We start from the raw sequence: 22341 nt of genomic DNA, 5'->3' as shown, positions 1-22341 counted from the left end.
GGCGGTTTGAAATTGATAGCAGAGGCTCATCTCCCAGCACTTCACTGTTCAGCTCAAAACTATGAAGAGAGGCACAGAAATAAATTTGGGGATTTAACTAGGCTAGACAACAAACACAAGGGATGAAAACTACTGAAATATAAGGCATGCAAGATTAAAAAAGATTCTGCAACACACATATAGACCAATTATGATAGGAAGTCCTCTAACCTGTGGTCTGCAGAGATGTCCAGCTGACTGCAGTGTTCAAAGCTTTCATTGACTAATGAAGACTGAGAATGTGCAAGGGGAGCTGAAGACAAGTATCTCTCCATCATAACATCTCCAGGTATTGTAACATTCATACTGTCCAGACCAGGTCCACTTTCCAGGTTGGCCTCATCTATACAAATACTTTCATCGCAACTAAAACCAGCTTTTGCTTTGTTCTGCCAATTCTTAGAAGCTTTGAGTCCCATAATCTCCTCCTCTCTAAACCTCAGTTCTTTCTCTCTTTCCTCCAACACCTGCTGGACTCTTTCCACTTCGTGCCTATGCTCCTCTTTGAGCCTCTTCATCTCCGCTTCCTGTGTCCGTCTTTCCTCCTCAAGGCTCTGGAGACGAAGGGCAGAGGTGGCAACCTCTTCACAAAATCTCCTCTCTCCATCTTCTTCCTCCTGAAGCCTTTTCCTCAGCTCAAGCACTTCTCTGTTTAGTTTCTCCTTCTCCTCTTTGTACTGCTGCATCTCAAGGCACTGGGACTGGACTTGGCTCAACTGGGTCTGGAGGTCTTGCAGCTGTGCCTCCCTCTCTTTTCGTTCCTCTTCCATGCTTTTCTTCTCCTTCTCCAGTAAAGAAAGCACATGTTGGTGTTTCTCCATCTCCTCCACTAGTTCAGCACATATGCGTTGGCTGTTCTCTCTTTCTTCTTCCAGCTCAGCCCTCAGTTTGTGCAGAACACTGTCAGTGTCACCGTCAGTGCTGAAGACTTCAACACTTGAATGAGAGGCAGGTCCTCCATTTCCTGATCCCTCTGATGGTGTCTCATTATGATTGAGGTCTGCATCTTGGGAGCAGTGGCCATGCTGGGGCTGCTGTTGATGAGTGCCAAGGACTTCAGCCCCTGACTGACTTTTGATGCGCAGAAACTCTGCACTTGTCTGGGAAAGACAATTCAGAGAATATCCAGTTTCAGTCGATGTGCATATGAATCGTGAAGTGCATATTTTTAGGCACCAATAATCCTGATATCCTTCTACAGATTTAGCTTCGAGTGGCACTAACCTGTTGGAGCTGTCTCTGTAGTGCCTGAATCTGTCCAGCAAGCGACTGAGCCTCCAGTTGCACCTGGTCTCTGCTGGCCAGAGCCTCTTGCAGGTTGGAGCTGAGCTTGGCAATTATTTCATTACGCTTCTCCACAGCCTGCTGTAACTGCTGCAAGTATAAACTATAGTCAATTTTATATGTTTGACACATACAAACAATCATACATATACATGCTTTCCTAAGGTGAAATGGAGCACACTTCATTTGCACACTGCATTTCAAACCTTTAAGCAGTCCTAAGATGAAAAAATGAAAAATAAACTAATTAAAACAACCACTGATTACTTGAACATACAAACCAATGCCATTTAGAATAAAAAATAAGGCAAACTTCCTTGTTGAAATTTTTATAACCTGAGGACACCCTGTTTAACCTTATTCCTCTAGACACAGACCTTCGTATTATAGATGAACTATGCAGCATTTTTAGACTAGTGCAGCCAAGCAGCCATGCAGAGGAGGAGACAGTCACATTCCCTGTGGCCTAGTGATGACACAGACACACTAACTGTCTTAAATCATTCCCGCAGCAATACAAGACTTCCATTGTCTTGGCAGGTAAACCAAGCATGAAGATAAATCCGTATGACCAAACACATCTAAATACACTACAACATGGTATGTAAACAGGAACACTGATTTATAAGATTAGTTTAAGGGTCCAGTTCCCACTGTGCAAATTTAGAGCCTAGGTAAGTAATGTATACTTAATGCTAGGTATGCATTATTAACATTAAACCCATCATCCTTTTTGCTAGTCTTATTTGGTAATACATAAGCTCAGTTGAGTCTTTAACATCAACTCCAAAATAAAACCCAAGAAGAACTTCTTAGAAGACATACAATTATTAAATTATGCCAAACAGTGTTTTAGTGAGATGCTTTAACATGCAGCAACATACATGAAAAATGCAAGAATTTGATATCCTATGTAAATGTTAAATCACTGTCTGTGTATACCTTGAGCTGTTCTTTGCCAGTTAGTGCAAGTAACTCCTCCTCTCCCAACTCTTTCACAGGGGACGGGCTTTGCTCCAGGGTGGTGGGCTGATCCTTCTGTCGCTGGTTCTGCTGAACCTCTGATTTCTCTGGCTTTTGGGTGTCCTTAAGAATTAAATAGTTAAATACACTAAATAAGTAGGACTTTAACTACCGTAACTGATACCAATGTAAAAAATGTCAATGCAGTCCATGTGCCACAAATATGCATATACATCTTATACTGTGTGAACTTTCCCTTTAAAAAGGCAGTAAATAGTGTCACAGTTAATCCCGGCCAGGTTGCTATGACAACATGCCCTACAGGCAATGTGATGGTTAGTGACCCATTTCTCTAATGTATGTTTACTGAACAGAGGGCACGGACTACTAGTTAACGCATACAGAGAGCAAACAAAATTAGACAAATTGTGGAGGTCAAGTGGTGTGACCCGTGAATAAACCAGAGTGAAGTCATGCCATCAAGTAATTTTGTACGATGAATCTATCCGGCTGTTTAAATTAAACCTACAGTCCTATAGTCCACACAAATCAGATTTCTTCAGTCTCCTCCACAAACTCCATTACTGAAGACTGATAATCTCTGTGCAGTCAGAGCTGTACCTCATGGTTGGTCTTGCTGTTCAGCTCTGTGTCACTGGCTGATGGAGGTGGTGGTTCTACGGGGCGGTCTTGCGTCGAGCTGTCATTCTGCGTGACAGTCTGGCCCTTCCCCTTCTGCGTCTTTTTCGCCGCCCCCGCACTGACGCTTTTCGCCCGCTTCTGTCTGAAGCTAGCAAGCTGCGCAGGAAGGACAGCGAGAGGTAGATGGATACATAGGTCAGGACCACTGAGCACCACCACACTATCAGCATAGTGAAGCTCAGGGGTCAAAGGTGAGAGAGAACTAGAGTCCAGATTTATGTCTTCATTTGAAAAAAGAAAGAGTAATCAAAAGATAATTCTGAAATAATTATGAATAATATAAATACGCATAAGTTGTTAACAGTCCCAACTGTAAAAAAAAAAATGAAAAAAGATTGGAAGCCCTTATTTTGATGAGTCAGAGTTGTGCAGCAAAAAAGACAGTGCCCGACGAAGCAAGAAGAAATCCCAAACTCACACCCAAAATAGAGTACACCATAACCTGACAAGTTCAAAATGAGGTGATGACACTAAATATGTTCAAATCTCCAGATAGCAATTACAAGCCCATGAGAAATATAGATTTTAGAGACACATTTTGGACAACCTCTCAGCAGACCAGAAACAGAGCAAGGTTAAAGAAATTAAGTAATCCATCTCAGTCACTTCGCATTTTTCAGCTTGTAGGAAAATCAAAAAGCCGAGAAAAGCAGACTGGTTAACTGGAGCTTTTTGTAGCAACACAAGTCTTCTCTGAAGTCATGAAAGGATAAAAATATCAAGAGTCTAAACCTGAAAAGTTCATTCACAGTGAAAAGCATCATCCCCAATCAAGCCAGGATATTGAGCTTGAATTCCAGAGAGACCGATTTGATACAAATCCACCTCAGGCCGTTTCTCTTTGCAATACACTCCTCCTCTTTTTATCGCTGTCTCTCTCTCTCAGCCTGTCTCCCTCTTCTTTAAGCAGCTTAAATCAGATTACAGCAGTTCACATTGTGACAGAGACCCTCATCAAGCCCTCCATCAATAACTGACAGTCAGTCAGCGACTCCCTTTCTTGCTGGTGCTCAGACCTGTCAATTCTTCCTCATCAGGTCAGCTGTGCTACTGTCCAGTTGTAGATCTTACAGTCTGTAGGCAACAGCACATTTGACCCAGCCTCTCATCCTAAAACCCATTGCTATAGCCAATGTACGGAGCAGAGGGCTCCACAAAGTCTGGAGAGTGGATGGCATGTGTCTAGGCTAAGGAAAGAGGGTGGAGACTGGGAGATGTACTCACATGGAGAGGAGGAGACAGAGCTCTGTGTGTGGCAAGCAGCATCAGAGTGTGCATGCTCAATTCAATTTGAGATTACATGTCCTCAGGAGAGCTACTTGTTGCTTTGTATGATGAGTCACATACATATACTGTGCATATGCACCAGTATTTGTTCTAATGAAATGTTTCATGCCTGGTCAAACAACCACACTGAAGGTTTTACTTTGCAATCCCATTTATTGCCATGCAATGCATCCACCACCATACCACCTTCCTCATTTGACTCCTGAAACCAGGTTAAAGCCTTTTCTTTTTAAACACTCATTCCCTCAGCTCCACCACAATTAAATCTTCTCCCAAATCACGTCATTCATCTGCTTTCTTACTCACCTAAAACCCCACCCTTTGTGTCCCTCCATCACCCTATTCACCACCTCCGCTTGCCACAACACACAACACATCTTAAAAAGACACATCAGCCATATGAACTGTGTTTAGCCCAAGGCTGCTTCCGCACCAATGAACGTCTGACTAACCAGCAGACTAGATCTTACTGTGGCAAATCAGATGTCACTGGACTGAATACTGCTATTGTGTTCTCAACAACATCAGCACTAAGACAGGGTAAGGGCTGCTGTGTATAATGGAAGCAGATTTTTTGTTTACATTTTGTGCTTGTCTGTATGCAAGTTTTATACATACATATCATGCTTCCATTGAGGCAGAGAAATCAGAGCTTTTTGATGCGCCAAATACAGTAAAGGCAACTGACAGCACTGCATTACCATGGCAACACCATTCATGCAAGATGCAAGTGCAATATATCTAACCTGACCAAATCTCATGGGCTCACTGCACCACCTGATGGCCGCAAACCAGCATGACAGTGTATGCAAGGTGTGCAGCTACTGTACATTAGACATTCAAATTATGAATGCAATGCAGATTTACTTTCAGGTCTATTGTGCATCATTCTTTAAAGAAAAGTGGGCTCACCTCTCAAAAGCTGACAGCAATTATATCAAAGTGCAGAAAAGTAGAAGAAAGCAGTGATTGCCCACTCAGGAGAAATAAGACAAGAAGGGAATCATAATGTCCACAAACCAATAATCCCATGACAAAGTCCAATGTATCTGCCAGTCACCAGTTTCTATACTTACCGACTGGTTTCGTGGCATGTTGGAGGATTTCTGTCATAGGGAATATCAGTGGTTGAGTTATTTTTTTTAGTATCATGCACCATAGTAATGTATCACTACTATCAGCCATGACAACAGGGCTGATATGGTTTCCACTTTGTGATTTTGTGTGTGTTTGTGATCTTGACAAATTGTGGTCCTGGAGACATCTACTGTAGCGGGAAGTATCACGGAGGTGGTTTTGAGCAATAGTGTCACAACTTTGCAAGATGCTGTCAAAAACTTTACAGGTGTGTAGATGAGAGCAAAATGAAATTCGAAGATGGATGTGGTCCAACCCATAAGTACTAAGTACTCATGTAATAATGCAGTAATAACTACTTATGATGCGTATCATGGGTTGGAACATCAACATTTTGACAGGCGTCACTGTTGGTTGATCCCCTCGCGAGATGGTCTCTAGTCTTTTGAGGGTGACCAGGTTTTGAACCTAGCTTTTAGACAATGTGGTCTGGTTTCCAGAGTAATTCTTGATTATTGGCCCATTACTAATATGATCTATCATTGAAGTAAAACAGCAGATTGCTTTTTACAATTTTGACAGCACCACAGTCATTTTTCAGAGAATGGTGAAAAAAAATACCTTTAGGATACTCGTCTATACTATCTCTTATGGCTGTACAGTCATTAGCTCTTGTAAGTGTCACTTAGGTACAACATAATATTACCTGTGCAGGAAGCTGTAGAGACCTAAAAGGAGTATAACTAGAATAGCCAACAACTTCTAACATTATGAATCTGAATAAGTAATTTTATTGTTAGCAAGGCTGTGAGACGGAGCTATAATCCCCATGTTAAACTTGTAGAGACCTTTTCCTGTGCACATTTTACAACTATAAAATGTTTCAGATGCTAGCGAAAGTGAAAATGAAATTTTATATTGCGTTGCACAAAGCGTATATTTCTGAAATTCACCACGAGAAAGTTCTGCATGTAAGTTACACTAACCATGTGCCAAAATATTATTTTAAAAAAAGAGACGCTGACGAAAACATAGGCTGCACCTGCTCTGTACGTTGACTCAGGTAATATTTTAAATATATTTTTAAAATATCCATACTACAGGTTAAATATAATCTCCCTCGACTGTGTAAGTGCACCGTTTTGTTCATGCTGGACTCTTAACTGTATGCGAAACGATTCAGTTTATCACCCGATCATCTACTTCATAACTGTTATTGTTATCGTTAGCTATGCGCAACCTGTGCTAATGTTCAACCCGCCACATGTGCGCGGCCAATAAGTACAGTTGTGAGTACCCGAAATTTAACGGGTAATTGGAATCCAAGCAACGACAAAACAAGACAAACGTACAAAAATGTGGAGGTGGGTGTAGTTAACAGTGGACAAACGCAAAGCTACGACAAAAGAGTTAGCCAACGGCTAGCATTCCGTATTAGCGTGCGTTAAATTTTAGCAACAAACCTTAGCTCTTCCTGCTTCTACTTTCCTCCGACGTTCATCTTCGTCCATCTCTTGGTTTAAACAAAAGCATTAAAAGTTTAGGACATACGTCCTAATTCAATTGAAAAGCACAACTTCTAGCATAAGTTAGCTAAAACAAAATCTTTGAGCTATCTTAGACACAACTGTCAACAGATAATATTCAATATGGCCGCCAAGACATTTCAACTCCGCCCTTATGGAGTTTCCTTGAATGAACGGACGAATCAAATCATTACAGTCCACGTCTCTAGCCAATGGCGTTAGGCTCGGTTAAATTATATTCCTGCATCACCAATAAACCACCTCAAAGGAGCCAATGTTGGATTGACGGCTATTGAAGCCAATCAGTGCAGGCAAATACAAAACATGCCTCTGTTCACTTCTGTTTTAAAAGTGAATGCACAGTCTTTCACTTGCTGATGAGTTTCTATGGCGATAGAGCAACCTACAGCACTGTCTACGGCACTGTGCAAAAGTACAGTGCTATGCATCCTTACTTAACATAATGCCGTAAATAGTTTTCATTTATCAATTTACTTCATACAAAGAGTGGTAAACAGAAAAAAAAAACCTCAAATCAGATATTTGGTGTGACAACCCTTAACCTTTTACAACAGTTACAGTTCTCCTGGGTAGGCCTGTGCATAGTTTTTCAAGGTGCTTGGCAGGCAGGCTCTTCCAAATATCCTGGAGAACCTGCCGCAATTCTATGAATTTAGGCTGTCTCTGTGTCTTCTCTCTCTTTATGTGATCCCGGACTGACTCCATGATGTTGAGATTAGGGCTCTTTTGGGGCCAAACCATCTGTTGCAGGACTCTTTGTTCTTCTTGTCCCTGAAGATAGTTCTTTATGACTCTGGCTGTATGTCTAATGGCAATGTCATGCTGCAGAATACATTTTGGACCTGATGGTACTGGATAAGGATGGATAAGAATCTAAACATCTTCAGTGGCTAAACAAAAATAAAGTGGCTTTTTATACACTACTAGTATCTTACGAAACTGGGTCAAAAGATTACCACCATTCCTGTTGCATTTATTCAAACCATAACAACAACTGTAATCCTTTATGTTATTTGCAGGTTACCTTTAATGAATACATTTATATATATATAGTATATCTATATATTTCTAAATGAAAGTAGCACAAGCAGGGCATTTCTGTTTGTTTCTAGAATAAGTGCACTTTGGGTACTGAGGAATGGCCTGTAGGTTCTCAAACATGAATGAATTTACTATGCTTTTTTAAACAACAAATAAAACAGAAAATGGAATCTGACCTAATTTAGTAAGGCTATTTGATGTTGACAGACTCACTACTTCTTCCTTCTCTCAGCATGGAAACCAAGCAGGTTTGCAAGTCATGGTCAAGTGCTTGTGGTAAACAGGTGTGTCCCATGGCAACCACTGTGCAGCTTAGTCTTGACTGAAACACGCAGGTGAACACAGTTTGTGTGACTCCAAATGCCAAGATTTCAGGTAAATTAGGTATTAAAAGCACACACGTGCATGCCTGTATGTTTGTGTCTAGTATTTCAACCAATTGTTGGCATCTTTTAGGATGGCAGCTCCATGGTTGATCAGATGACAAGACTCAAACTCAAACTACTGGAGAAGGTAGGTGGGAAGTTAATCTACAGTTTATAGAGGTAGTGTTTAATCTGTATTGACTTTGGTCATTTCTCTTCTTATGCTTGGCTTCTTTTGAAAATTACACATCAAAATCTTCAAGAAAACATTCTTCACTTACATTCCTAGAGACTGGAAAACAAAAAGCAGAATATGGAGGACAGAGCAGAGTCTGCCCAGTCTGCAAGTAAGATAACAAAGAATTCTCTGTGATTAAGCAGTAATTAATTAGAGTAATTAATTTGAACTGTGGATGGTATCACCTTATCTCCATGATAGATGTGTAGATCAAACTAATGACTTTCCAAGATGTCACTTAGTGATAAATCTAACCTGGTAGTAAACTGATGTTGAGCACCAAAGAGGAAGGAGTCTTGGTAACTGATGAAAATGGCACGGAGAATTTTATATACTCAAAAAGAATAAAGTTGAGGTCACAAACATGGATGACAGTAGGGTTAGATTATGAGAACATGATTTTCTCTGCTCAGGGAGTTATGATGGGCAGATGGATGCACTGCACCATGCACTAAAGCGAAAACAGGACCTGCTGCAAAGACTAAGGGTCAGTACAAAATCTTTAAGATTATACATTTTTATTATTATTTATTTACATATTACTTACCTACTTTCAGAGAGATGAAGACAATGAAAATGGATGCAAGAGAAAAACAAGAGGAGCATTTAACCAGTGTCTTCAGTATTTACTGTTTCACTTGTCACTTTGTCAATTCCTGTCTAGGAGCAGCATATGTTAGAAGATCTCAACAGACCTCACACCTGGGGAGGGTCACAAAGACAGCTACAGTCACATTTTGTCGCTGCACTCCAGCCGCCTCCACCACTCCCATCCATGGTACCCACCCACATCCACCACCCAGCCCCTGTTCTGCCCTTCCTGCCGCCTCCACCACCTGCCGTGCCTCAGCCTCCACGCATCATTCAACAGACTGTGAGACAATCAGCATTAATCTCAAAAACAACCCCAGCCCCTCAGATCTGCTACTCTGTTTCCATGTGGATTGTTGAAAGATTGTTTAATGTTCTTTTCCTCCTCCTGATCCCCTTCTCTTCTATTTTTGTCCATCAATTTCCTTTCACACATTCAATATTTATTACTGACACTGCAATCCAGACTGACTTGCAATGGGGCCAAGAATAGTGCAAATTAAATATGCAAAAGAACTGATCATTTCCCCTTCTTTTCCTTCCTCTCTTCAGCTACCCCAGCAGCCTGCCACCATCATACAACAGCTGCCACAACAGCAGCCTCTGATTGCTCAGATCCCCCCACCCCACCCTTACCCTGCCCCACGATCAGGCAGCATCAAGGAGGGTATGCAACAGCGAATAGATGTATATCTTATTTGAGTCTCCATTTATTTATGTATATGTGTGTGTGTGTGTATTTTGCATGTTAGACATGGTGGAACTGATGCTGATGCAAAATGCCCAGATGCACCAGATTATAATGCACAACATGATGCTGAAAGCCATGCCTCCTATGGCCATGTTGCCACCAAGGGGGCCCACTCAGGTAAACACACACATAAAGGCATGAAGTCTCAACTTTTAACAAAACTGTCATCTCTGTCTAGCAGCAATGTCTCAAATTTGTATTCCCAGGACAGTTACCAGGGAAACCCTATTTTTGTGAGGCAAGATGTCAAGCCTAGGGGAAGTGCTGTCCATCATCATCATCACTATGGTCCTACCCCTGCAGCACCACAGCTGCCTCCCATCAGCTACCCTGCGTGGTTACCAGGCGTGTCATCTGTCCCAGCAGGACAACCAGGGGGGCACCTATCCTTACATCATGTACCAGCGCCTATTACGCTCCCACCACTCAATGCGTATACTTCCCTAACAGCACCTGTATACTTAAAGTGATTACATATACACACACATAGAGAATTATGTATACACTCACAAAATCATTTGTCTGTGCATCTATGTCTTTACAGGACTCAGATTTCTCTCTGAAACTCCACTGTTGTCTCTTATTTTAAATGCATAAAAAAGTTTTTGGAGAAGAGGCCCTGGCTGCATAAGACTTGTTAAAAAATAACTCCAACCTAAAAAGTACCAAAAACTTCAGAGACCCACATTGTACATGCACCAATGATGATGAATCTAAAATAAGTTAAAACACTTACTATTATCCTTGAGATTTTTCAAAATGTATCATATATGATTGACAGACAAATAAATCCTGAGAATGTACACTACTGATCATCAAACTTTTTGTTCGCTAGTGGACAATTCTGTTGTAAAACACATCCACTTGTGCAAAACAAAGCTAAAGTTAGCGAGCTAATCCAGACCAACACCTTCCGCCCAATGATAATTTAGCCAAAACATGCAAATGTATCGTAACTGCGCTTCTGAAGAGCAGGTAAACATGTGACAAGAATCGAGAAAACACTATCGCCCGAACAGGGACTTGAACCCTGGACCCTCAGATTAAAAGTCTGATGCTCTACCGACTGAGCTATCCGGGCTCTGAAATTTGTACTGAATCTGATTAAATATAAATAAAATATATTTATAATAAAATATAAATAATTTTTCGTTTCCACAACTGTTCACAACAAACATTACGCGGCTACCAAAATATACAGCCGTATACTAAGGGGATTAGTAATTCACACCTGCTAACAGCTAACGGGCTAGCTGCCAACACTTCCATGGTTACATTACCGTAAAGACTAAACGTAAGACGTAAAACGTAACGATAGGCTAAAGCGAATTTATGGTGCCTTAGTAATCGATCAGTCATTTGCCAAATATTAACTAAGGGATTCGTCATTCTTAAGCCTCTCTCTACATTTGTTAGTTGGTTTTTCAGTCTGCACATATCAACTAATCAGAAGGTCGTTGGTTCGATCCCCGTTTCCTCCAGTCTGCATGTCGACGGTACTGAACCCCAAAATTTTCCCCGATGTATCATCAGTGTGTGTGATAGAAAAGAAAATCTCTGTCTGCACAGAAAAACGCTGTATGAATGTGTGAGTGAACAGGTGAATGTGGATTGTAGTGTAAAGCTCTTTGAATGGTCAATAAGACGAGCAAAGCTGTATTTAAGTGCAGTCTATTTACCATTTGTCTTTAATGGATGAAATTACAGCAGTACAAAATGGTATTTTACAGGATCTATAAAACAAACAAACAAAAAAGAAAAAAACCCAACAGTAATCACTTTTAATCTAACTTGACCACACTGAATCACTGCATCCTAGATCATATTACCAATCCAGCAGTGCGACATCAGTGCTTCTGTACCCTGATCCAAATGCACAAAAGATAACACAATCTTGATTCACAACTGTCAATCATCATGGCACATCCCTTTTGATAAATTAAATTATTAAAAAATATATATATGAAAACATACAAACAAGTTAAGTGACACCCTCTGCATTGACAAATTTTTTAAAGTGCATAATTCTTCTTCTAAAGAACTGCGGCTTACTGATAGAGGAACAGAGGAAAATCATGCTGTGATTAAGCAGGATGTGGAGGATGGTCAGTATTTTTTCTGTGGGGTGATCTAGTACAACTCTTCAGAGGACGTGGATGACAGTCATGCACTTGTGCTTGGGGGCCTCTTGTATGGCACACAAGTCAATATCACATGCTTAACAGCCTTGTTTGTCTGCTGCACCTTTTAGCTAGACTGTTGAAAAATAACTAATGGTAAACAATAAAAAAACGGATTAAAATGTGCTTGCATACAACATCTCTGGTTATACATAACAAAATGCTCCACAACTGTGTTAAAAGTGATGTATTCAGTCTTCTGTATGGCTGCAGGCTACTTGACCTGATAACATCTATTTACACAGTGCATGTATGCTTGCACAATGCCGGGCTTCTTTGTACAATCTATCTTTAAAATTAGCCAGTGAGCCAAACTTCATGAAAAGTTACAGAACATTTTCGAAAAACTCACTTGAACTTGAACCTTACTGAAGTAAAAAGAAACCTCTAAGGAGTAAAATATGATGTGATTGAAAAATGTCAGGTGAATTTTATTCTCTTTGAGGCCTTCATATTTTTTGCGAAGGGGCAGAATGCAAGCTGAAACACAGAGCACAGAGCAGGATGCACAGCCTTCTGCTACTGGTACAAGAACAGATATACACAATGAAAGTCTGTGTGTTACTAACATTTTTCTAAACAGATTTTGGTGAATGCTGTTAATGTTATAGAGACACAATACATTCTTAAAATTTCACTTCTCACATGATCTGATTGTTAAAAAGAGCACAATCTGGATTATTGTGATCATATTTTGATCAAATTGTCCCTTATTTTTCTCTGGCAGCAGTGCTGAGTGTTCGCAATTTATATTACATCGCAGCAACACATGCACTTTCATTTTGCAATCTTTAGACATAAAAAAGTATAGTGTAGTCAATGGCTATTGGAAAGAACTTGATCCTGTAGGTCCTCTTCTGATACACAAGTTCAGAGGTTTACCCTGTTTGCCTGCTTAGGCATGTAGGAAGTCAGTAAGCCATGGATGTCATAAACTCACTCACTGTGTCTTTTAATGGCCAACGGCGACATCATCTAAACTTGTCCAGATGGTTTTACTACTTGATTATTTGTAGGAATCATGGTACAGCTTTCACATTTCCATCTTCATCCGTGTCGGATGGTCAATCCTGGAGAAAGGTTTGGTCAAGGGTGAGGATGTGTGTTTGTGGTGGTTATCTATGGACAGTGGGGCGCTGATACTTATTCACATGACTTGATTATGTAACCTAAAGTGAGAGAGTGAGAAAAAACAGCAATGTTTAGTTGCAATGGACACAGGCAAATCAACACCGCCATTCCAGTCACATAGAAACAGCATTCACCTTGTGTATGTGCGGTGGCATTTCGTCCTCTGAGCTCTCCTCTGGTAGCGGTTCATGCTGTCGTGGTGCTGCCTGGTCCTCCTCTGCCCAACCTCCCATGGGCACACGGGCCGACCTCACTACCTTCCACCCTGCACCAAAAGTGTCTGGAAAACAGAAAGTGTGGTTGAAAAGTGTCAGCAATTAACACTGATCTGTATCGCACCTGCACAGTGTGTTCTCAGTTGATTTAGAAATAAATGAAATACTCTGAATACTCACTTTTACACCAGGATCGGGAATGTTTTGTTACATTTCTACAATATTTCTTTTCTTAAACTGATCCTATGTCTCTTTCTAAAATGTACTCATTTTCGACCAGTGTGTTTTCATTCAAAGAAACAATAGTGCTGCAAGGTGAGCAGAATCTTTGACAGTATCAGAAAAGCAGAAAAGTAAGGACTTTGGGCACTGATCTTTCAAAAAGATAAGCAATAGGTAATAATAAAAATATGACATAAAAATATGACATTAGATAATAAAAATAACTGCAGGTGAAAATAACTCTCATGCTGTTCAAAGGATCATTAAATAAAAATTCACTCAAATAAATGTGGTGTGAACCATGGAAAGACAACCTCAATGTGGATACCTGTGGTAGGTCCACTGTGGCGTCGATGGCTGCTGCCCTGCGATGATGCCCCCTCCTGGCCCACGGTGGCACTGCTGGTGGCTGATGCTGAAGTGGGAATGGCACTAGGACTGGAAACTGTGGTGGGGAAAGTATGTGAGCGGGGGAAATTTCTAGGATGAGGGTTGGGGTGGCTCCTCACTTCATCAGGGATGCTATCACTGCTTTCATCACTCTCCTGCCTGTGCCAGGTGTGACGCGACACCTCGCCGCGGGACTGCTGTTTATGAAGCTACAAGACCAAAAAAAAAAAACATAGATACTGTTGGAAGATCTGCAAGATTTTCATAATAACAAGCAAAAACCCACCTCTTGCATCTCTTGGTGTGCACACACACTTACCTCATGCATATAAAGTGCATGGATGCTCATCTCAGTGGAGGCATACTCTGATAGGACCAAACTGGTGAGTTGACCCTCCCATGCACTGCTGCCTGAGCTCACAGTTCGGGCATCAGTCCTACAAGAGGAAAGAGAAAAAAAAAATATGGAGAAAATTAGGATATGAAGAGGAAGATATGGGGATACAAAGATGAGATGATGAAAAATAAAGTAAAATTGTAGCAAAAGACAGTAGGTCAGTGAATATTTGGTGTTGGGCAGAAAAATGGACACTGAAAAGGAATTGGGTTGAGGCATATTTCAGGAGTGTTTTCTTACCCAGAGCCTGCCATTGCCTTGCTCATGGCTGAAGTGTGGCCAGCGGTCCTGTGAGCTGCACTCAAACTACCTCTCAGGTGCAGACTGCTGCTGACTGGGGAAAGGGAGCGCAAGGCAGATGCTCCATCACTTAATCCAGCTGCTGCATGATTGGTCAAAGAGCCGTCCCTGCCAAAATGAACAGAGGCCAGTGTAGAGGGACCTGCCAAGAGGTTTGCAATGAGGCTCCTTGGCTATGAGAGAAAGAGAGAGAGAGAGACAGAGAAAGGGTAGGAGAGAAGAGAGTAAATCCAATTTTACTTCTGAAGATCTTCAATTTAACTTTGGACCACTGTGATACTTAGCATGACTGTTAGCTTATCTCCATACCTCAGACTCTGACAGTGAGAGTGGATGTGTGTCTGCTGGAACCCCTGAGGCCTCTCTGTGAACTCTTTCTTTCAACTGGCTGATGAAGTGCGTTGTCTCTTGCGGGGGCTGCCACTGAGGGTTGGTAATGGCAAAGTGCATTAGGGATAACTCCGTCTTTCCATCCTCTGCCTGTTGGTAGATAGACGCCTCTGTCTTCCCCTCTGACATCCACTAGAGAGAGAGGAAAGAGTCAGATCAGAGGCACACTACGCTCTCTCACTCACTCATATTGTACATCTAATGCATGCCACACAGTATATACGTAAGCACGGGTCTACAAGTGTGTCTTCATGTGTTTATGGCTGCACGTAATGTGGCAGTCCCTCACCGCAGGGTGACCATGCTGCCTGATGTCCATCTGGGCAAAGGAGCAGGTGTCTCCCACCCCAACCACCTCTACTGTGAAGTTCCTGAAAAAATCAATGATCTCCAGAGACTTCCTCCTCAGACAGAAGATGAGGATGATGGGAGTCACCACTGGACTTAACAGTTCCTCTAAAATAAACACCTGGACACAAACGGATGGGCAGACATCAACATTACGGTCAGATAACAGACAAGGATTGAGCCAAGTTGTACCGAAAGAAAATGAAAATGTGATACAAAAGTTTACATGTGCTTTTTAAAGATTTGAAGTTGCCACCAGCTGTGAAAATCTCTTCCCCTTACAAGTACCAACAAGGTGCTTCTCAACATGGCACTGAAACCCCCATTTATTCAGCAGCATTTATTCAAACAGCAGAAATCTCTGGTTTTTACTGGTCTGCTTTGAGATATGAATGTGACTAACAGTGTGAGAGTAAAGCTTGTCATCAGAGAAAAGAATCCATGTGTATTCAGTCAATATTCTCTAGAAAAATAACTAGGAATAGATGCTCAGAGAGGATATGGCAATATAACTACAAGCCTTTTTCACAGCAAGCATTTTCACTGGCCGTAGCAGGAACAGCACAAGCATATGTAATATCATTAATGATTGTTTGATTGCATTTAAATGCTCTAGTAAGCCATGCACATGCTCTAAAATTGTCATATCTGGTTGGAGCTATCATTACAGCCATCATTAGTATAGTAATTTTGTGCTTGTGTGTGTTGTATTTTCACTTGTACTCTGGTTGCTCTGCAGACTAACTCGGGTCTTTGTTATTGGTAATAAAGATATTTATACTGCTTTAAGCTCTTGTCTCTTTTAAGTTATTTCTGAGGCAGCAACCCCACCTCAACAAGTCAGTTCCAATGTAATTATTCTGATTCTTGAACGTTGTCCCACTTCAGTGTTTGTACTCACTGCTTTGTATTGGAAGAGTTGGGAGAACTGGTCCCGGGTCTCGTATCTATGTGCATTGCCCTGCCAATGGTCAGGCATGTAGTGGATATGAGCCAGGATAACCCGCAACAGCTGCTCAGGACAAAACACCATGTGCTTATCAGGAATAAATGACCTGGAGAGAGAGAGAGATAGAGAGAGAGGTGGTGGTGGAAAACAACACAAGATCTTGAATTGAAGGATATTGGATAATATGAGGCTGTCACTGTCCTCACAGTACAAAATAGAATTACACAGGTAGAACTCAAGATTGTGGTAATGTTTCCCCAATACCTAATGTTTTCAATTCAGAGTTAATACAGATTTCAAAGAGCCAGTAGGTACTTAGGGACAGAAACCCTCTTATACTCATCAGTTATACAGCAGAGTAAGCTGCCCAAGAGCATTAAAGAGATTACAACTCTGGGTAGCTTCAAAAGTGCAATAAAGAAATAGCTCATGGATAAGATACCCTAACTTTCCATCTGAACATTAATGTCTTTTTTTCCATGCTGTATAATCGCATCTGACGTTGCAATTTCATATCTGTTTCATAATGGTGAGGGTAATACATTAGCAGGCAGGAGTGGTGAACTAGCAATATATTTTAGTTGATTATACAGTTGCACTGATTAGCTGCTACAGGCTGTAATACCTTCTACTCCCTCTTTCCCACTCCACTGGACCATAATGGAAATAAGCTTTTAGGCATTGTTGTGTTATCCTGACTAATCATTAAACAATTCATCTGTATGTTTATAAAACGCATTGGTTAAATAAAATCATTAAATCAATTACATGCATTTAGATAGATGAGAGCAGCAGACAGATTGGCTGGATAACACTAATCCCTACCTGCAGACTGTGATACACACTCCCAGCAGTGTGATTGATGAGAGAACATGTTCCACTGCAAGCACATCTTCATCATAGATGGTCAGGGCGATGAGAACGGCCAGGAGAGACCCAGCAAAAAACGCTACATTTTTGGCAACCACTGTCAGCAGTGGTGAAAGGAAACAGTTCATATACTTGGATGCAGCCTGAATGAAATTGGAACAAAGGAGAGGGAAGAGGAAGAGAAAAGGGAGAAACAGACTTAATTATTAATTCCATAAGCAATGAAAAGCACCAATATAGGCATTAAAAGCATGATATAAATTCAAAACTATTTGAATGTAATGTGATTTTCTACACTGCCATGTACAGATGCATTTATTGAAAGAAAAATAACAAATCAGTGTCTTAAATTTTGCATTTATAAAGATGAAGGACAAGCAATTTCAGAGCACGAACTTTTGAGCAGAGGATGGGCTAGTCCACTGACCTTGTAGCCTTTGCTGAGGCGTGACATGAGCTCGTGGTCCAGCTCATTAAAGTGACGCAGGTAGCAGCGACCATAGAGAGACCAGCATCTTGCTCCCAGAGAACCAGGCTCACGTTTGATCACCTAGATACACACACACACACCAGATTATTATCTAGAGTACTAAATAAAAGAGGAAATTGTTTAGCGGTAGTATCTGCTCTTCTGGACCAATTACCTCAGTGTAACTAAAGAAAGCGTAGAGGATCTGCCACACCAGAATGACCGGACACAGCAGGAGATTGGCAATGCCAATCCACAGGATACGAGATGCCAGCCTGTCAGCCAGCTCAAGTCTGTTGCCTCCTCTCTTATACTCTGGTTTTAGGCTCCACTCATTCTCAAACAGAGAGCCTACAGAAAAACAAAAAAAAACCACAAACCCCAAAACAAAAAAAAAAAAACAAAGTAGATAAAAATAAGACTTGTTCTAAACCTGCATAATAGGTACTAGTAGATATTATGGAAAAAGGTACATATCATTATTTTACCTGAACAAGACACCATAGAAATGCAAGACACATATTGTAAGTATATAACGAATCACAGGGAACTAACACACACCTGGCCCCCAAAAGAAAATGAGCTCAAAGTTGTACTTGAGACCCCGAGTGTAGAACACACATTCCCCAAGTACAGGAAGTCGAAATCGCACAGGAAGGAGTGATTTATTCACCATGGCGACCTAGAGAAATGGTGGAAGACAGCTTTGGTTTCAGGTCACACCGTGTCATTATGTTCACAAGTAGCTGTGTTAAACTTGAATAGTTTTGCAGCAAACAGTGTTATTAACATTTCATCGCAAATTAACACACCATGTAGTTTTTAAAGCGGAGGATGCGGTGGTAAATGTCAAGCTCTGTAAGTTCCTTTTTGTGGATGCAGATCTGGTGTTCCTTCTGGATCTCCACTATCCTGGCCTGAACCTCCTGCCATGTTGCATAGGGGAGCTCTGACTGAGAAGGAAAAGCACAGTGAAGGCCAGAGGGTCCAACGTCTCATTCTAAGAGACTGTAATAAGTCTTACCAGATACTTTTAATGTCAACAGAACAAGACATGTGATTCCAGTTTGTCTGTCTCACCATGGTCATCTTGAGGGCGTTGATATAGAAGGATCGGATCTCCCAGTAACAGCAGATGTTATAGATGAATTTGACCAGCCGATGTAGCCAAAACACCCCAGAGATCATCAGCACAAAGATCACAAATGCATTGTCTTGGATACTAGGGGAGAAAATATTTACTTTTATCATTCAATGTAAACTCATGTGTTTAACAACACTAAGGTGAACCTGGGTAAATAACTTAAATGCTAATACATTTTAGCTTTATCAGTGACAGATGCTACACAGCACAAAGAAGCAATGTAACCCCAGAAGGTATGCAAAATACTGAAATCACTGTTATTATTAGCTATTAGCAAATGCCACATGAAAAAAGTGCACAAGCTTAAGTTAAGGGTGCTAGGGCTGCATTCATCTGATTCTCAGATCTTAAACATCAAACATCACCTTTTTTTGAGTTATGTTCACTATGTAGGTGTTGCTCTTTCATTACATGTGTGTCACTGGATTCTTGTATCCTTAAAAAAAACATTTTATCCATTTGAACTATCCTCAGCTACACCACACTTGCCACTGAAATTACACAAGTAGATATTATGCAAAAAGGTACATATCATTAAGTACAATTACTATAAACAATGTCATACAATGTTTGGTCCTTCAGGACCAAAACCTCTCGCCACAAAAATAGCTTCTTCCCATCTGCTATTAGCCTCATCAACAAGGCTAGAGAGCCCCACTGTTGCTGATCAATTGCACCAATCACCAGAAAAAATTCCTTGTATGTGAAAACATACTTGGCAATAAAACTGATTCTGATTCTGATTCTGATTCTGATTCTGATACCCACCGGGCTCTGCAGACATTCACTGGGAGGAAGGCATCAGGCAAGGTGACTTTAGATGAATCAGTGTGATTTACAAACTTGTTGGCAAAGAGGATGTCATAATCTACACAGTTAGCTAGGAACACTGTGAAGCCAACCACAAACAGCAACTGACTGCGTGGAAAAAGAAAGGAGAAAGAGAGAGAGAGGGAAGACAGGATGAAAACATATTTATGAGGCATCTTAAACTTGATAGATGAAAGTCAGATAGTAGTCTGATTGACAGGATACATACACCAGCTCAAAGATCTCTCCCATCAGCATACAGGTGAACCCATTCTTCTGATGCAGATTATAGACGTATGGATCGTTAAGGACTGCTACGTAGAAAAATCTAATTTGTGTTGAGACTTTCACAGTCCCAAATTCAGGAAAGCACAATTCAAAGAACATAACAAACAAGGAGTATATGCCAAAACCATGTAAAAGGATATTCTCTGGAAAAACAGGTCCAGGTTTTCTATATGGTGCCATTGGGCTGCAAAAGATGCATTGCAAATTAGTAATGGTGTTCTAGTTAGGCATCCCTGTCTGTGCAAAAGGGAAGAATGTGGTTCTCTGCATGATAAGTCCATGATCTGTGTGTGTGTCATACATTTAGTTCCTTCAGGCACATGCATCAGCAGGTTCTCCTCTCCAGGGGGAGAGTCGCTGTAGGACGCCTCCAGACGCTGGTACTCTGTGTCAAAGTGTGCCATAGTGACAGCAGCTTCAGTCTCACCAAGTAGTCAAACCTACTGCTACAGACTGGAGAAAAAAGAACAGCAGGGGGAGATGAGGGGAAGGGAAGAGTGTGGAAGATATGAAGACAAATAGTGAACATGATGGGGAGGAGAAGTGGAACTAGATTTTGCATTTTTTAATATTGATTCCTTAAGAAAAATTCTATTTTGTCTGATCCTTCTGAGAGATCACAGGTCAGGATCGGTCAAAGAGAAGTAAGCCCTCAGCTGGATTTTTGCTGACTAAGGAGGTTCAAAACTACACGTCCTGGGTAAAGAGCACTTTTCTTATTCAATACTGAAGCCTGCACATGCTGCACCACTTTCACATAGGACTAAATTGTAAAGAAAATATACATTTGTGTATACAAATGTGTCTGAAGAGCATGGTCAATGTCTTTTTGTAACAAATGGCCTGTGAAACATTCAGCGACAATGTTATATGTAAGGATGAAATCTGTAGTATAACCCCTGAATGTTGCACCTGCCCTTGTCAGTCAAACAGAAACAAACTAATTAGCTGAAACCAAAACCAATCAAATGGGTCATTGACAAAAAATTTTATTTCAATATCTGCCAACTTATTTAAAGCTGTTTATTATTAACAATGTCATGTCCAGTGGGCACTGCAGGTCTTGCAGCGTTTACACAGATACAAATCTTCAGACAGATAATAGTATAGTATAATAGTATTAGCAGGAGGTCCCAGAGATTCATTTCTTATGGCCTTGAGATCATAATTACATGTTATGAACTACAACACGTGTAGTGCAGCGTTGACAAAACAATGGCAAAGGCCATTCTTTATTTACATAGCGCCAAATGACAACAGATTTTATCTCAAGGTACTTTTCAAATAGAGCAGGTTTAAACACTTTGTGGTGTGAGAACCGGGATATTTCTTTGATATGTAGTTGTGACGAAATACCAAAGGTGCTGGTAAAATATTTACCAATGCTACATACTGGGACACCCCTCAAAGCAAAGATATGATACGGCTTATATCAGCTAGAGAAACAGCCTTACCTCCATTGCAGTGCAGCACGTCCTGTCCAGCTCTGGTGGTTACTAAACATTCCCAGCTGAAAAAAAAAAACAAAAAAAAAACAGGAAGACAAATAATTTCCTTTAAAGCTGTCGTGTACAGTCTAATTTGGGACCACAACAGACTGCAGGACGTATGCCATATTTCCCTCCGGAGGCAATGTACAAGTGCACACAAGGCTAAGTTGACACAAAATGTAAGAAATACCTGACTTCTGGTGATTACAATGGCAATAAGCAGTGACACGGGAGAAGTGATTCAGGTGTTGTTGTTGTCGTGGTTTGACAGCACAGGCCTGCCCCCACCTCCCTCTCTCTGTCTCTCTAATAAAAAAATGTCACCTCCCAAATCCCGCCGCACGGAGTTACCTTACCGTTTGGTTCCCCTGCCTCCGCTGTGTCAGATTAAATCAGCGAAATCCCGGGTATTTTTATCTGACAACGGCCTTGTTTTCGTTTCCCCTATGCCTTCTTTCGAACTCAGATACAAGCTAGTTTCATTTTCGAAACAGCTAGCAGTGTGGCGTTTACCACAACTGAGTGGCAGGGACGCTATCCAATCAGAGGATGAGTTCCCCAACAGTAAACTAGGCAGCCAATCGGGTTCGTCGAGAGGCGGGCCGTAAGGCTGTGTTGTGGAGATATGGAGCATGCAAATAACACGCCCTGGGTGACCCTCCATGATGGGCTCCTCACCATTTACTTTGGTTGGTTTAATTAAATGGGTATTTACTACCACCTCCTGGTCGTTTTTAGTAGCACTAAAAGCCTGTCACATGCTGCTACATTTACATTTCCTGTTATCACACAGCTTTTATTTTCTGTGATCAATTGTGGATCTTCTTATATCTTAAAAAAAAAAAATAAAAAATCGATAGACT

General features: G+C 41.1%; 3 protein-coding genes and 1 non-coding gene across 9 annotated transcripts in view; 1 reads left to right on the top strand and 3 right to left on the bottom strand.

Moving 5' to 3' along the window:
• Nucleotides 1-7002, bottom strand: part of pcnt (pericentrin) — a 37367-nt gene extending 30365 nt beyond the window's left edge. For 3 of the 5 annotated variants that reach the window (XM_071497440.1, XM_071497442.1, XM_071497443.1), the window contains exons 1-7: nt 6816-7002; nt 5352-5381; nt 2908-3084; nt 2266-2409; nt 1264-1413; nt 211-1139; nt 1-59 (exon numbers count right to left, since the gene is read on the bottom strand). The exon at nt 1-59 is cut by the window's left edge and continues 295 nt beyond it. In XM_071497440.1, coding sequence (XP_071353541.1) covers nt 1-59; nt 211-1139; nt 1264-1413; nt 2266-2409; nt 2908-3084; nt 5352-5381; nt 6816-6863 — 1537 coding nt within the window. In that variant the 5' untranslated portion in view covers nt 6864-7002. The remainder of the gene's footprint in view (nt 60-210; nt 1140-1263; nt 1414-2265; nt 2410-2907; nt 3085-5351; nt 5382-6815) is intronic. The other 2 variants (XM_071497441.1, XM_071497444.1) reach the window with 2 other exon arrangements.
• Nucleotides 7003-7394: 392 nt separating this feature from the next.
• cunh21orf58 (chromosome unknown C21orf58 homolog) lies at nt 7395-11551 on the top strand. Of its 2 annotated transcripts, XM_071497448.1 has the most exons (9): nt 7395-8315; nt 8397-8453; nt 8595-8652; nt 8957-9030; nt 9208-9417; nt 9687-9801; nt 9887-10002; nt 10092-10318; nt 10430-11551. In XM_071497448.1, the coding sequence occupies exons 1-9, from the start codon at nt 8301-8303 to the stop codon at nt 10446-10448; spliced, it is 891 nt and encodes a 296-aa protein (XP_071353549.1). In that variant the 5' UTR covers nt 7395-8300; the 3' UTR covers nt 10449-11551. The 2 variants fall into 2 exon arrangements, with proteins under 2 accessions (XP_071353549.1, XP_071353548.1); XM_071497447.1 differs by having other exon boundaries at nt 10092-11551.
• Nucleotides 10894-10966, bottom strand: trnak-uuu (transfer RNA lysine (anticodon UUU)). Its single transcript has one exon. It is a non-coding gene; the product is annotated as a tRNA-Lys (tRNA).
• On the bottom strand, nt 11551-21995 carry atg9a (ATG9 autophagy related 9 homolog A (S. cerevisiae)). The gene is made up of 20 exons (XM_071497446.1): nt 21835-21995; nt 21443-21498; nt 20290-20441; nt 20129-20172; nt 19930-19994; nt 19659-19808; nt 18827-18968; nt 18559-18699; nt 18308-18428; nt 17922-18097; nt 17705-17827; nt 17233-17420; nt 16360-16513; nt 15400-15579; nt 15030-15242; nt 14661-14893; nt 14343-14460; nt 13962-14232; nt 13331-13476; nt 11551-13234 (listed from the first exon to the last, which is right to left on the bottom strand). Exons 3-20 carry the CDS (start codon nt 20390-20392, stop codon nt 13226-13228), a joined length of 2577 nt encoding a protein of 858 aa, XP_071353547.1. The 5' UTR covers nt 20393-20441; nt 21443-21498; nt 21835-21995; the 3' UTR covers nt 11551-13225.
• Nucleotides 21996-22341: the final 346 nt, after the last annotated feature.

The sequence above is a fragment of the Trachinotus anak genome, unplaced genomic scaffold (assembly GCF_046630095.1).
Source record: "Trachinotus anak isolate AG129_WGS33_773 ecotype Australia unplaced genomic scaffold, CSIRO_AGI_Tana_v1 ptg000015l, whole genome shotgun sequence".
Classification (NCBI taxonomy): domain Eukaryota; kingdom Metazoa; phylum Chordata; class Actinopteri; order Carangiformes; family Carangidae; genus Trachinotus; species Trachinotus anak.
This window is presented reverse-complemented; position numbering and strand designations above follow the sequence as displayed.

Coding starts and splice junctions, on each gene's coding strand:
- cunh21orf58 (XM_071497447.1), top strand. Junction 8,653..8,956: donor AGAGTCTGCCCAGTCTGCAA/GTAAGATAACAA, acceptor TTCTCTGCTCAG/GGAGTTATGATGGGCAGATG. Junction 9,418..9,686: donor CACGCATCATTCAACAGACT/GTGAGACAATCA, acceptor TCCTCTCTTCAG/CTACCCCAGCAGCCTGCCAC.
- atg9a (XM_071497446.1), bottom strand. CDS start 20,392: ATGGCACACTTTGACACAGAGTACCAGCGTCTGGAGGCGTCCTACAGC. Junction 18,429..18,558: donor TCCGCTTTAAAAACTACATG/GTGTGTTAATTT, acceptor CCATTTCTCTAG/GTCGCCATGGTGAATAAATC. Junction 14,461..14,660: donor AAGGCAATGGCAGGCTCTGG/GTAAGAAAACAC, acceptor TTCCTCTTGTAG/GACTGATGCCCGAACTGTGA.